At 48.5% G+C, this 12,970-nt stretch overlaps 1 protein-coding gene across 3 annotated transcripts in view; it reads right to left on the bottom strand.

Moving 5' to 3' along the window:
* Positions 1–12,970, bottom strand: part of LOC144693912 (uncharacterized) — a 333,595-nt gene that overhangs the window by 23,573 nt on the left and 297,052 nt on the right. For all 3 annotated transcript variants that reach the window (XM_078564124.1, XM_078564125.1, XM_078564126.1), the window contains 2 exons: positions 12,571–12,699; positions 418–546 (listed from right to left, as the gene is read on the bottom strand). In XM_078564124.1, coding sequence (XP_078420250.1) covers positions 418–546; positions 12,571–12,699 — 258 coding nt within the window. The remainder of the gene's footprint in view (positions 1–417; positions 547–12,570; positions 12,700–12,970) is intronic.

Here is a 12,970-nt window from a genome sequence, read left to right as displayed (position 1 = left end):
GAGAATGATATTAGTCCCATCTGCAATGTTTGTACCCCAATAGAGAAATTTCCCAAACATCAGCAGTATTGTCCCCAGCTAAACAGTGGCATTCAGTGCCAACAATGATACTGTTCCTCTTCTGTGGGACAGTGTTTCATCTGGCAGCCACATGTGACTGACACACACACACGTACGCAGACGCACACATACACACACACGCAGACACACACACCAAAGTTACTTCAGCATAGTGACAGCGGTGTCCAAAAAACAAACAACTCTTGCTACAAAATTTCAGACATTTCGGTGGTTCCTGAATTGACAACCTCCACCTCAGTCATATTGACAGCTCCAGTTCTCTTTTCAAACTCGAAAATGAGCCATTTCCAAATTTTTCTCTCACTGTGCAACCCCTCCCTTCAAGAGTCAACTTACGCTGGTTGCACTGGGGTCCCAGCCAGCCTGGAGGACAGTGGCACGCTCCAGTCACATGATCACATCTGGCACCATTTCTGCAGTTGCACATCTGCTGGCAGTCAAAGCCATGAAATCCATCAGGACATGCTGGGAATGAGAAAATACCCATGGTGAGGTCATTAACCCTTTAGCATAAAAGACAGTTACAAAATCATCTGCAGGTCCCGCCACCATGGAAATCAATAGGAAATAATAAGAAGCATTAAACAGAGTCCTTTAGTCAGTTATAACATGTGCCATTAGGTCATGTTTTCTTCACAAATCCCAGGGAAAACCAGCTTACATTAGTTATTACCGCTAGGTTGAGTGAACGTGTGCAGTTAATGAATTCACTGGAAATACTAAATCTACATGGCCATTAAGTGTTAGGTTAACAGATCCAGATTGATTCTGCCATCTATATGTTGCCTGCCATTCAGAGGAACTGAATTGCTGTTACTATTAATGTATTATAGACTTTATACTCATCATTCTCAGTGACCACCAGAGGGCGCTGTCTACTGCTTCTAGTACAAAAGTAACCCATCAGTTCTGGATACTACTCTCAATATGAAGGAGAAATATTTCTGTTCAGCAGAAATTAAAAATCCTAAACCATTTTCTATCCACAATTGCTATATTCACTTCTGTTAACTGAACAATTTAGTGACTGTCATGTTCCCTGTACATTATCACATGGACACCTGAGTTCTGAGACGCATAGAGTACAAAAGCAAGGAGGTTATGGTGAACCTTTATAAAACAATGATTCAGTCTTAACTGGTGTATTATGTCCAATTCTGGGCACCACACTTTAGAAAAGACGTGAAGGTTTGAGATCGGTTATGAGAATGGTTTCAGAGATGAGGAACTTCAGTTGCTGGATAGATTGGAAAAGCTGGAATTGTTCACCTTAAAGAGAAGTTTGAGAGAAGATTTGATAGAGGTGTTCAGAATCATAAGGGGTCTGGACAAAGTAATTTAGGGAGAAACTGTTTCCATTGGAGGGAGGGTCGAGAACGAGAAGGGACCGATTTAAAGTGATTAGTAAAAGAACCAAAGGCGACTTGAAAGAAAACACTTTTTTTTTAAACACAGTAAGTGGTTACGATCTGGACTGCACTACTTGAGAGTATGGTGGAGGCACATTCAATCATGGCTTTCAAAAGGGAATTGGATAATTATCTGAAAGGAAAATAATTGCAGAGCAACGGGGAAAAGGGAGGGAAGTAGGACTCGCTGAATTGCTCTTGTCTCCTAATGTGCTGTAACTATTCTACAATTCCATTCTAATAGCCAAGTGTGGTTTTCCTATTATCAATCAGAACTTAAGAGTATGTGAGGGGTAATAACCCTATGATGTCATGTATCATCTGAAAAACGTAGCAAAATAGCTTAAGTATTTCCAAAGTAGGAGTTGAGAAGAGTTAGGGTGGGTGGTTGGAGATGTGGTCAAAGAGGTAAGTTTTGAAACAGAGAGAAATATGGCAATGATAAAGGGGTTTAGGAAGAGAATGCAGGAGACCGATGTTCATGTGCGACTGATGGTACAGCAGGGGATGAGTTTGACACTCACTATACAAGGAAACACTTGCATGTATGCAGCGCCTTTCACAAGCACACAAAGTCCTAAAGCACTTTACAGCCAATTAAGTACCCAGTCACTATTGTGATGTAGGAAACACAGCAGCCAAGTTGTTGTTGCGATTACGATTGGTCCCCTGGCGAGGTCCCCCAATTTTTTAACTTCCCGAATGGGACCCCAATTTTGTGATGCTCCCGGATGAGGAGGAATGAACTGGCTCCCCTCCTTTATTCAACCCCATTCGTTGGTCGCAACAAGGTTAATTTAAAGGGATTCCTTCCCCCTGTGGCTACCATTTCCCAGTCCAAATTTATTTATGTTTTAGAAAGAAGCAAATTAACCAGGTTTTCTTGAGTCAAAGAAAGAGTAAGTTTATTAGTTATTAAAACCCGAGAAAAAATAATAAAAATGTGACACACATACACACAGGTCAGAAATGAGAAGTTGAGTCCAAATAAAAGTTAAAAAAGATATAGGAATCAGTCTTTGGCTTGTCAGTAAGGCATAGATGGCGATACATTCCAGCTGTTATGTTGGGTGATTCCAGTAGAGCTGAATTTGGCAGTTTAGCAGTTGGTTTGGAGATACTTGGTTCTGCAGGTTGGCCGAAGAAGCTGTTCTATTTCCTTTTTGATTGTGGCTTTGCTGACTTGCCTCCAGCAACAGAGAAGGAAAAAGAGCCTTTGCCTGCAAGCTGCAAGGGTGCCTACTGATCATATTCTGCTGTCTCAGCACGCTAGACCACTAGACCACTAGCACACCCAGATCAGGATTGCAGCTAGCTTTTTAACCCATTTCCCTGTGCATTCCTGGAGCGGGAAAAAACAAACATGTCTTTCTCCCAGAGTCTATTATCTTTCAAATCAGACCATTTCCACATTGTGAGATATAACTCAACAGAAGATGGTTTTGGATGTCTGCTGAGATGTGGCAGTCTCCATTGTCTCCACAACCATCTCTTCCTTCCAAGTGTCTCTGTCTGAAGCAGGCCTTGACACCTTTTTAGATGCAACATTCCATGTTCTCTTGGGACTAGTCAGTCAAGTATAATCCACATAGGAAATTTCCAGGTTACTTTACGTTCTCAGCCATCTTTTGCTGTGTCTTTGCTTGTATATCTTTTTAACAAAAACACATGTCTTCCTTAAAAAGTTCAATATGCCCAAGTAATAGAGTGTATTAATCCACTGTCGTGACATTGTGCACAGCAAGGTTCCACAAACAGCAATGAGACAAATCAGCAGATAATTTGTTTTAGTGGTGTTGGTTACAGATAAATACTGGCCACACACCATACTGTTCATCGAATAGTGCAATGGGGTCTTTTATGTCCACCTGGGAGGGGCAAGCTGGACCTTAGTTCAACGTCTCAACCAAAAGACAGCACCTCCAACCGTGCAGCACTTCCTCAGTACTGCACCAGTGTTAGTCTAGGTAATGTACTCATTGTAAATGGGAATGACAATTTGAAGGCAAGCGTGCTGAGCTACAAGGAGAAGGTGGAAGTCGCCAGTGATTTGGAGTGACAGGCAAACCTGTCACCCAATTCAATAGCAGAAGATGTTGTGACTATTTCACAATGTGGCAGCTCCCTGTAACTTGAACCAACTCATCACCATTCGCTTTGTTAACACCACGTGCACAGTGACAGGCCTATACGTACATCACCTGTCATGCAGTTAAGATGACAATGCTAACCCTTTGTTAAAAAAAAAGTCCCTCCCATATTGTTCATTGCCAGAGTATTCTACATTTCTGAATGTGCGTTCACTGCCTATTCCCATGGATATTTACATTCGGGTCACAGAAGTCAATTTCAGGAAGGTGTCATTCACGTGATAATGTCGCAGGCTTCTACTCGTCAATCTTGGTTCCTGTCGAGCACAGAGATCAGTGCCCACAGCGAAAAATTCAAAGCTCAAGATCACAGCAGAGCTGGATATGAACTTGCATGTGCAATCCTAAACTTAATTATACATGGGACTGGGAAATATCAAAGGCTGTTGCCTTTGCAACAGTTGAAAGAGAGTAAACTGAAAACTGATTCCTGAATCAAACAAGTCCCGAGTATTCCTGGACACTTGAAGATTGACCAATCGCCATGGTTTATTACTGGACCTGGAGACATAGATTCATCATTAGGGATTGGGATCCTTCCCACAAATCTCCAGATAACCCTGCAGTCTTTAATAGTAGCTGGATAAGCAGCTGGATGTCCCGATAAACTACTTTTTTTTTACCTGGCTGTAGCAGTGCTAAGTGAGAAGATTTTGTCCAGTTTCAGATTACTTCCTAGTGAGCAACGGAGCTGTTCATACTTAGCAAGTAACTGGTGCTAAATTGGCAATCTCTTTTCACATTGGACACCCAGGGAGCAATTAAATTGAATTACATAGAAATTACAGAACAGAAATCGACTGTTTGGTCCAATTAGTCATTACTGGTAATGAAACAAACCCCCTCCCCAACCACCCCACCCACTTTACTATCCTCTTTCACCTTGCACCACCATCCCTTAAGCACTCCCAAGATCAAGCACGTCACAATCCTTCCCTTTTGTCTTTTGCTCCCCTTCTCCCTCTTTCCCTTTTTCTGTACTTGCATAAAACCTGTTATATTCCTGTTTTGATGAAAGGTCATTGACCTGAAACATTAACCCTGTTTCTCTCTACACGGATGCTGTCGAGTATTTCCAGCATTTTCTGTTTTCATTTCAGATTTTCAGCCTCTGCAGTATTTTATTTTTGTGAAGAGAACAAAATGTTTATGTTCCAAAGCTCCTTGACAAGTTGGGTCCCAGGAGCCATTAGACTTCAGCTGGATGTTATTAGCATTTGCCACCACTAGGGGGAACACTAGACCCCCGCCTCCTACTGATGGCCGACTATCTGTATAAAAGTGCTTTTACAGGTGCCGCAGTTTTGAACACACTGTTGCTGTAGGTAATTGTCCTTTACAGGTTAGAATGGAACAAAATTGTGGTCAGGTTAGAAGTTGTACTGAAATACATCTGAACATATTACGCCTGCTGCCAAGCGGACATCACTTGTGAAAGGGACCAAAGACGATGAGATTGGTCATCCCAAAGTTTAACTGGAGGAAATTCCGGCTCATCCAAGACTAGATGTCGGACAAGCAGTCGGAAAATACAGAAGCAGCAGAAGGGCTGAGAGAGGTGAAAGTAGGCAAATATTAGGCCTGAAGCTCAGCTGAGGGTCAATAGGGCACCGAGTTTGCACTCAATTCAAACTGAAACAGCGGTCAGGGTGAAGGATGGAATCTGTGGCAAAGGTATAAAGAGTGTGTGGTAGAAGCTGAAGAGGCAGTTTCAGTTTTCTCCTTGTTTAATGGAAGAAAATTATAGTCAGACAGGATATAGTGGAGGGATCGAGAAAGGTGGCAAAGAGGTAGAACTGGGTATCATCCGTGCTTATGGAAGAGAAACGTGAGGCTGATAATGCCTGATGGAGTTCGGCCAGACATGGTTATAGACGGCTAAGCAATCATCTCTTATGAAAACTTTCACACTCTTTCATTTCCTACATGGCCTCATCCCTCCTTGTGTCTATAACATTGCTTCTCGTCTCTATGACTGCCTTCTAACCACACCTTGCCTTACAAACCAGCCTTATACCTAGACTCCCAATCGCTGTTCCTCCAACTCTGGACGCTTGTGCAACCCCTTCTTTTGTCCCAATACTAGTGGCCACACCTTCAGCCAGCAAGACGCCATGCTCTGGAATTCCTCCACATGAACCTCCTACTTCAAGCTCCCTCCTGCTTTCCAGATCCTCCTTGAAGCCACCCATTTCTTCTCTTCCCCGGCAGTCCCTCGGGGTCGAGGCTGACTTGCTTCCACACTAAAAATGAGTTCTCAGGTGACTGAAGAGTCTAATGCGTGACCTACAGCCTCTGTCACAGGTGGGGCAGATGATGGGGTGCCTGGGTTGCCAAACGCTCCTTCCGCTGTTAACGCTCGGCTTAAGCTGACCCTTGGTGATGACACGCGAGGCGTTCAGCTCCTTCCCGGATGCTTTCCCTCCGCTTAGGGCGGTCTTGGGCCAGGGGTTCCCAGATGTCGGTGGAGATGTTGCACTTTTTCAAGGAGGCTTTGAGGGTGTCCTTGAAGCATTTCCTCTGCCCTCCTGAGGCTCGCTCGCCGTGTCGAAGCTCCGAGCAGAGAGCTTGTTTCGGGAGTCGTGTGTCAGACATGTGGACAATGTGGCCCGCCCAGCGGAGCTGATCGAGCCTGGTCAATGCTTCAATGTTGGGGATGTCGGCCTGAGTGAGAACACTGACACTGACGCATCTATCCTGCCAATGGATTTGCAGGAGCTTGCAGAGGCAGCGCTGGTGGTACTTCTCCGGAGTTTTGAGGTGCCTACTGTACAGAGTCCATGTCTCTGAGCCGTATAGGAAGGTGAGTATCATTATTGCTCTGTTGACCATGACTTGGTGCCGGGTTTGAGGTCCTGGTCTTGAAACATTCTCTTCCTCAGGCGACTGAAGCCTGTGCCGGCACACTGAAGGCCGGCACACTGGAGGCCGGCACGCTGAAGGCCGGCACACTGGAGGCCGGCACACTGGAGGCCGGCACACTGGAGGCCGGCACACTGGAGGCCGGCACGCTGGAGGCCACAACATCTGCCCTTGTTGACAGTAGGCTGCCAAATTATGGAAAGTGGTCCACGTTGTCCGAGGCCTCGTCATGGATTTTGATAACTGGGTGGGCGGGCTGGTAGAGGGCCTTTGTCTTACGGATGTTTATTGTAAGGCCCATGCTCTCGGTGAAGATGTTGACGATGGCTTGGAGCTCGGACTCCGAGTGTGCGCAGGTGCAAGCATCATCTGCACACTGTAGTCCAATGACAGAGGATGGGACGGCCTTGGATCTGGCCTGCAGGTGGCGGAGGCTGAACAGGTTCCTGTTTGTTCTGTAGTTTAGCTCCACTCCAGCAGGGAGCTTGCTGTGAGTGAGATAGAGCATTGCGGCAAGGGAGATCGAGAAGAGTCGGTGCGATGACACAGCCGTGCTTGACCCTTGTCGGAACGTGGATTGGATCTGCGCTGTATCCATTGGTCAGAATCACGGCTTGCACGTCGTCGTGGAACAGGCAGAGGATGGTGACAAACTTTTGGGGGCAGCCGAAATGGAGGAGGATGCTCCATTAGCCTTTGCGGTTGACAGTGTCGAAGGCTTTTGTGAGGTCAAAGGCGGCCATGTACAAGTTGCTGTTTCCTGCATTTCTCTTGCAGTTGCCACGTGGTGAAGATCATGTCCATTGTGCCCCTTAGTGGGCGGAATCTGCATTGCGACTCTGGGAGGAGCTCTTCAGCTACAGGGAGAAGACGATTGAAGAGGATTCTTGCGATGACTTTCCCTGTGGCTGACAGCAGGGAAATTCCTCTATAGTTACCACAGTCAGACTTGTCACCTTTCTCAAAGATGGTCACGATTATGGCATCTCTGAGATCTCCTGACACGCTCTCCTCCTTCCAGATAAGGGAGACGAGGCCATGTATTCGCGTCAATAGTGCTTCAGCGGGGATTCCATCAATTTCTGATGCCTTGTTGCTCTTTAGCTGTTGAATGATCTTTTTTACCTCGTGCTGGGTTGGGATTGTGCTGAGATGGCTGCGGGCAGCGATGCTACAGGATGGAGTTAACGACACTCGTGCTGAAGGCAGAATCTCTGTTAAGAAGATGTTCAAAGTGCTCCTTCCTGTGGGCACTGACTGCCTCCCTGTCCTTGATGAGCACCTCTCCGTTCTTGGCCAGCAGTGGAGTGGGGCCTTGGGCCATAGGTGGTCTTGACTGCGCTAAAGAAACCTCGCTCGCACATCACGACTGTTGGCTAACTGTTGGATCTCCAGCGCTTTCTCCACCCACCATCTGTCCTTTAGGTGGTGGGTTTTTTGCTGGACCTCAGCCTTCAGCCGCCTGTAGAGCTGTTTACTTGCTCTGGAGTTGGGTTGCTGTTTCAGGTTCAGGAATGCCTTGCCCTTGCAGTTTATCAGCTCCTGGATCGCCTGGTCGTTCTCATCGAACCAGTCTTGGTGTTTCCAGGTCGAGCAACCAAGCATCTCTTCGCACTCTTGCTGATTATGGAGACCTTGAGGGCAGACCAGGCACTGTGGACACTGTGTCTCTGGGTAAGCGGGAGTCACCAGGCTGGCAGTGAGGCGCTGGCTGAATAGGGCTCTCTTATCAGGGTCCTCGAGTGCCTCAGTGTTGATTTTCCTGCAGTATTGTTTCTGTTGTTGTCGCTGCTTTGGGGCTACATGTCATAGCGTGGGTGATACACACGTCCTTGTGGTCCGTCGCTCAGAAAAGGACGTAGTTGAGGACGTGCCAGTGCTTGGAGCGATCGTGTTGCTATGAGGCCTTGTACTTGTCTCCCTGAGGGAACAAGATGTTGGTTATGACAAGGCCGCGTTTAGGCATTTTGTCAGGAGCAGGGCACCATTGGTGTTGGATTTCCCTACCCCCTCTCTGCCAATTACACCTCCCCAAAGCTCTGTGTCCTTCCCAACTTTGGCGTTGAAGTCGCCAAGGAGGATCAGCTTATCACCTGCTAGGCCTGGGATTCTTCGAGGCTGGAATAAAATTCCTCTTTGGATTGGTCTGTAGCATCCAGTGTTGGGGCGTATGCGCTGAGGACTGTAGCGGATTAGTTCTGAGCTTAGGGTGAGCTGAAGGGTCATGAGGTGCTCGTTTATCCCGCAAGGGGTGTCTTTGAGACAGTCAACTAGTTTGTTTTTAATGGTGAAGCCAACCCCGTGGAGGTGGCGATCTTCTCCTGGTTTACCTTTCCAGAAGAAGATGTAACTGTCACCTTGTTCCTTGAGCTGGCCTTCCCCTGCCCGCCGGGTCTCACTTTGGGTGGTGACGTTAATGTCGAAACGTCTGAGCTCCCGGGCAATGACAGCAGTACACTGTTCCGGTCTGTCGCTGTTGGGTTGTCCGTGAGGGTCCTTACGTTCCAGGTCCTGAACTTCATTTTAAAGTGGGTGGAACAGTGATGAGGGAACATCACATTCACATGAGGAGCTGGCAGAGGCAGAGAGGTCCCAGGGAGCCGACAGTGGGAACAGCTGGAGACCAGGACCATACTGCGTCCGTGGCAGATGCTGGATGTCCAGCGGGATGAGCGGGGAGAACTGGCGGAGATCCATGAGGGTCTGCGTGTCATAGAGAAGTCCCTGCGGAGCATGAATCCTGCATTAACCCTGAACACCGAGCACACAGCCTCCTCCATTGAGGGAGTGGCGCTTCTCATGGAGAGGCAGCTTCAGGAGCAGACACAGGGGTCCCTGGGGTTGCACTCGGACCTGCAAGCCCTCACACAGGCACTGACCTCAAATGGTCACTGTCAGTGTGAGAGGTGGATGAGGCACCCAGTCTCTCTGCTGGGTGCACGTCCGTCAATGGTGAGCAGGGAGTGCAAACGCACCTCACGCTGGCAGACAAGCGGCCTGTCGCCTCTATGGGCTTCTCTCAGGGTGCTCTGGACAAGGGCAGCAGCTCTCCACCCCTCTGCCAGTGACCGCTGCATCTGATGATGCCGCGATGACTGAGGAGTGCCCAGCTATGGGGCTGGATGCACCCCCCTAGGCGGCTCCGGCGGCCAGAGGACCACTGCCAAGGTTTTCAGGGCCACCAGGACAGAGTCAGCAGGCTGCCTCCAACACCACTGTCAGCGACAGCTGGGGGGCACCAAGATGCAGCACCCACAGACGTAAGCTGAAGGTACCTTGAGCACAGCAGGGGTGTATCACAGGTGACATTTTTCCTGTTAATTGGTTTGACTCTTGTGTTAGGGATGGACACTTTGTTCATGTTAAGTAACCATAAACATTTATTTGACTTAAATGGGTTGAGTTGGCCTGATGGTTATGAATAGGTGCCAGATGCAGCACAGGCTTGTAAAAATATGGCATTGTGTGGTGCTGGCGTAATGTTTGTGTTCTCATTTATTGCTTATTAGCAAAGGAGACAGGGCCATTGGCTTTATGAGGCATCAGTGCTTTGGATGCCTAGCAGAAGATTTGCTGCTTCAAAGCATCCCTGGTGTCTCTGCCTCCATGAGGGTTCCTGTCCACTGCCTCGAGATCTTCACCTGCGCCTCCCCAGGCTCTTCCTCTGAGCCATCAATTGAGTCATCCTCCCTGGCCTGTGGAGCTGCCTCGCTTTCCTCGGCCTCCAGTGGGTCTCCCCTTGCTAGAGCCAGGTTGTGCAGGGGGTAGCATGCGGCGACTATGAGGGAGAGACACTCTGGAGGATGCTGCAATGCTCCCCTTGACTGGTTCAGGCATCCGAAGCACATCTTCAGCAGCTCAATGGTCCCCTCCACCACCGCCCTTGTGGAGGCATGACTCCTGTATCTCTCCTCAGCCTCAGTTCTTGGGTGACGGAGTGGGATCATCAGCCACTTATAGCCCTTGTCACCCAGGAGCCATCCATCCACTCGTGCAGGAGCTAGGAACAGCCTTGGTACCTGTGAGTGCCACAAGATGTAAGCATCGTGTGAGCTCCCAGGGTAATGGGCACAAACTTGGAGAATCTGTGTCCTGTGGTCACAGACAATCTGAACATTCATTGAGTGAAACCCCTTCCTGTTTACGAAAGGTCCCGGCTCACCTGCTGGTGCCTTGATGGCCACGTGAGTGTAATCTATTACATCCTGGACACGGGGGAACCCAGCCATCACAGCGAAGCCTTGTGCTCTCTCCGCTGGCTCACCTCGTCTGTCCGGAAATGGTTGAAAGTCCAGACGTGTCTAAAGACAGCATCAGTCACGAGCTTGACACAACTGTCTGCAGCTGACTGAGAAACGCCGCACAGATCCCCCACTGAGCACTGAAAAGAACCAGAGGCATAGAAGTTGAGGGCCACTGTGACCTTCAAAGCCACCGGCACGGGGTGTCCGCCCGCGCAGTTGGAGGCGATTTCCGGACCTATCATGTGACATATCACTGTCACTGTGTCCCTGGAGAGGTGGAGCCTCCTGAGGCACTGGACCTTGGACATCTGGAGGTAGTTGGAGCGCTGCCTGAACACTAGACACTGGGCAGTGGCGTCTTGGGCATGTCCTCCCGCCTTGACCTCCCTGTGGCCCTGCACCAACTGAGCTCGCGCCTCTCCTCTTAAAAGTCTGTCCACACCCACCTGGCCTCCTCTCCCTCCTGCCTCTCTCTTCCTCTCCAGAGGAGGCTCAACCGGCAGAATACACTATCCCCATGAGGTGGGATGCAGAGGAGCAGTGCCTTGAAAATGAAGGAACTCTGTGCTGCAATACTCAGAGGAACCTTCCAGGGAAGATGAGGACCTGAGAAGCTGAAAGGCAGGCTTGACAATCAAACGAGTTGCTGAGAAGCTCTGGGACAGCTCTGTACTCACACGGCAAAGGACTGACAATGACAGAGAAAGTGCTGCTGCTCCGTGGGCCTTTTACCCCGCCCGTGGATAAGGAAATGATAAAAACATGAATTCTGCCCGTCCGTATTGGCTGTGCGACGAGCTAAAAAAAAACCAATCGCACGAGCAACGTAAAATCGCATTAAATGACTTTAATTGGCCCTTTAATTGTCGGCAGGCACTCTCCGGCTCCCACCTGCACCCGCTGACCTGAATATTCCACGTGTGCGCGATGATGTCGGGACGCTCGCCCGACGTCTTTTTGCGCAATTTTAATGTGCGTTCGGGTCGGGCGCGAGCCCAAACTTGGAACACAAGATTCAGGCCTATATCTTATTAATAGAGAAGAGTGAACAATAAATCACAGAATCATGGAATGGTTAGAGCACAGAAGGAGGCCATTTGGCCCAGGAGCCCGTACTGATTCTTTGCAAGAGCAATTTTGCTGGTCCCTGCACTTTCTCTGTTTCCCCAGTGAACTTGTTCCGTTCACGTGTTTAGATATTCCCTTTTCACGGGCACAAGTGAATGTGCCTCCACCACACTCTCCGGCAGTGCATTCCGGATCCTAGCCACTTGCTGCGCAATGTTTTTTTTCTTATATCGCCTTTGGTTACATAAGAACAAAAGAAGTAGGATCAGGAGTAGGCCACTCGGCCCCCTTGAGCCTGCTCTGCCATTCAATAAGATCCTGCCTGATCTGATTGTGGCCTTAACTCCACGTTCCTGTCTGCCTCCCATAATCCTTGACTCCCTTGTCAATTAAAAATCTGCCTAACTCAGTCTTGAATATATTCAATAACCCTGCCTCCATTGGAATTCTTTTCCACAGGAAGCAAAGGCTAACAACCCTCTGAGAGAAGAGATTCCACCTCATCACTGTCCTAAATGGGAGACCCCTTATTTTGAAACTGTGACCCCTTGTTCTAGACACCCCCACAAGAGGGAACATCCCCTCAGCAACCACCCTGTCAAGCCCCCGCCCTCAGAATCTTAACTGTTTCAATAAGGTTCTTTTACCAATCATTTTAAGATTGGTTTTTTTTCCCACATTAGCTGGTGACATTCGCAGTTTGTAAGGGGTCGACGACAGAGAGGCGTGAATGGAGAATGAAAAGAAACAGCTTACGTCTTTCACAGAAAGTTCCGGTCCATCCTGCTGCACAGGTGCATGCGCCACTCACATGGTCACAAGCTGCTCCGTTGTCACACTGACATGTGAATTTACACCTTGAACCATAGCTTCCGCCAGGGCACTCTGTACATAAGAGAGATGAAAAGCCAGTGTCAGGGTCTATTCCATTGCTGCGCAGACCACCTCACCTCGCCGTGGGCTCTCTCCAGAAACATATCGCAAGAAGGCTGATTGAACTCACGTCACTGCGCCTAATATTTTAGTCCTTCTGACGGAAGCAAAGGAGATTGTGATCAACCTACTGCATCAGAAGTCAGCTACTGTTTAAAAGTTGCGCTCGCTGTGATCAGTAGCTATTGTCACCTTGCACCGATAATTTCAACAAGTCCGCATT

Source organism: Cetorhinus maximus, chromosome 19, assembly GCF_964194155.1.
Source record: "Cetorhinus maximus chromosome 19, sCetMax3.hap1.1, whole genome shotgun sequence".
NCBI lineage: Eukaryota > Metazoa > Chordata > Chondrichthyes > Lamniformes > Cetorhinidae > Cetorhinus > Cetorhinus maximus.
Note: the sequence above shows the minus strand (reverse complement) of the source record. Positions and strands in the feature narration are given on the sequence as shown.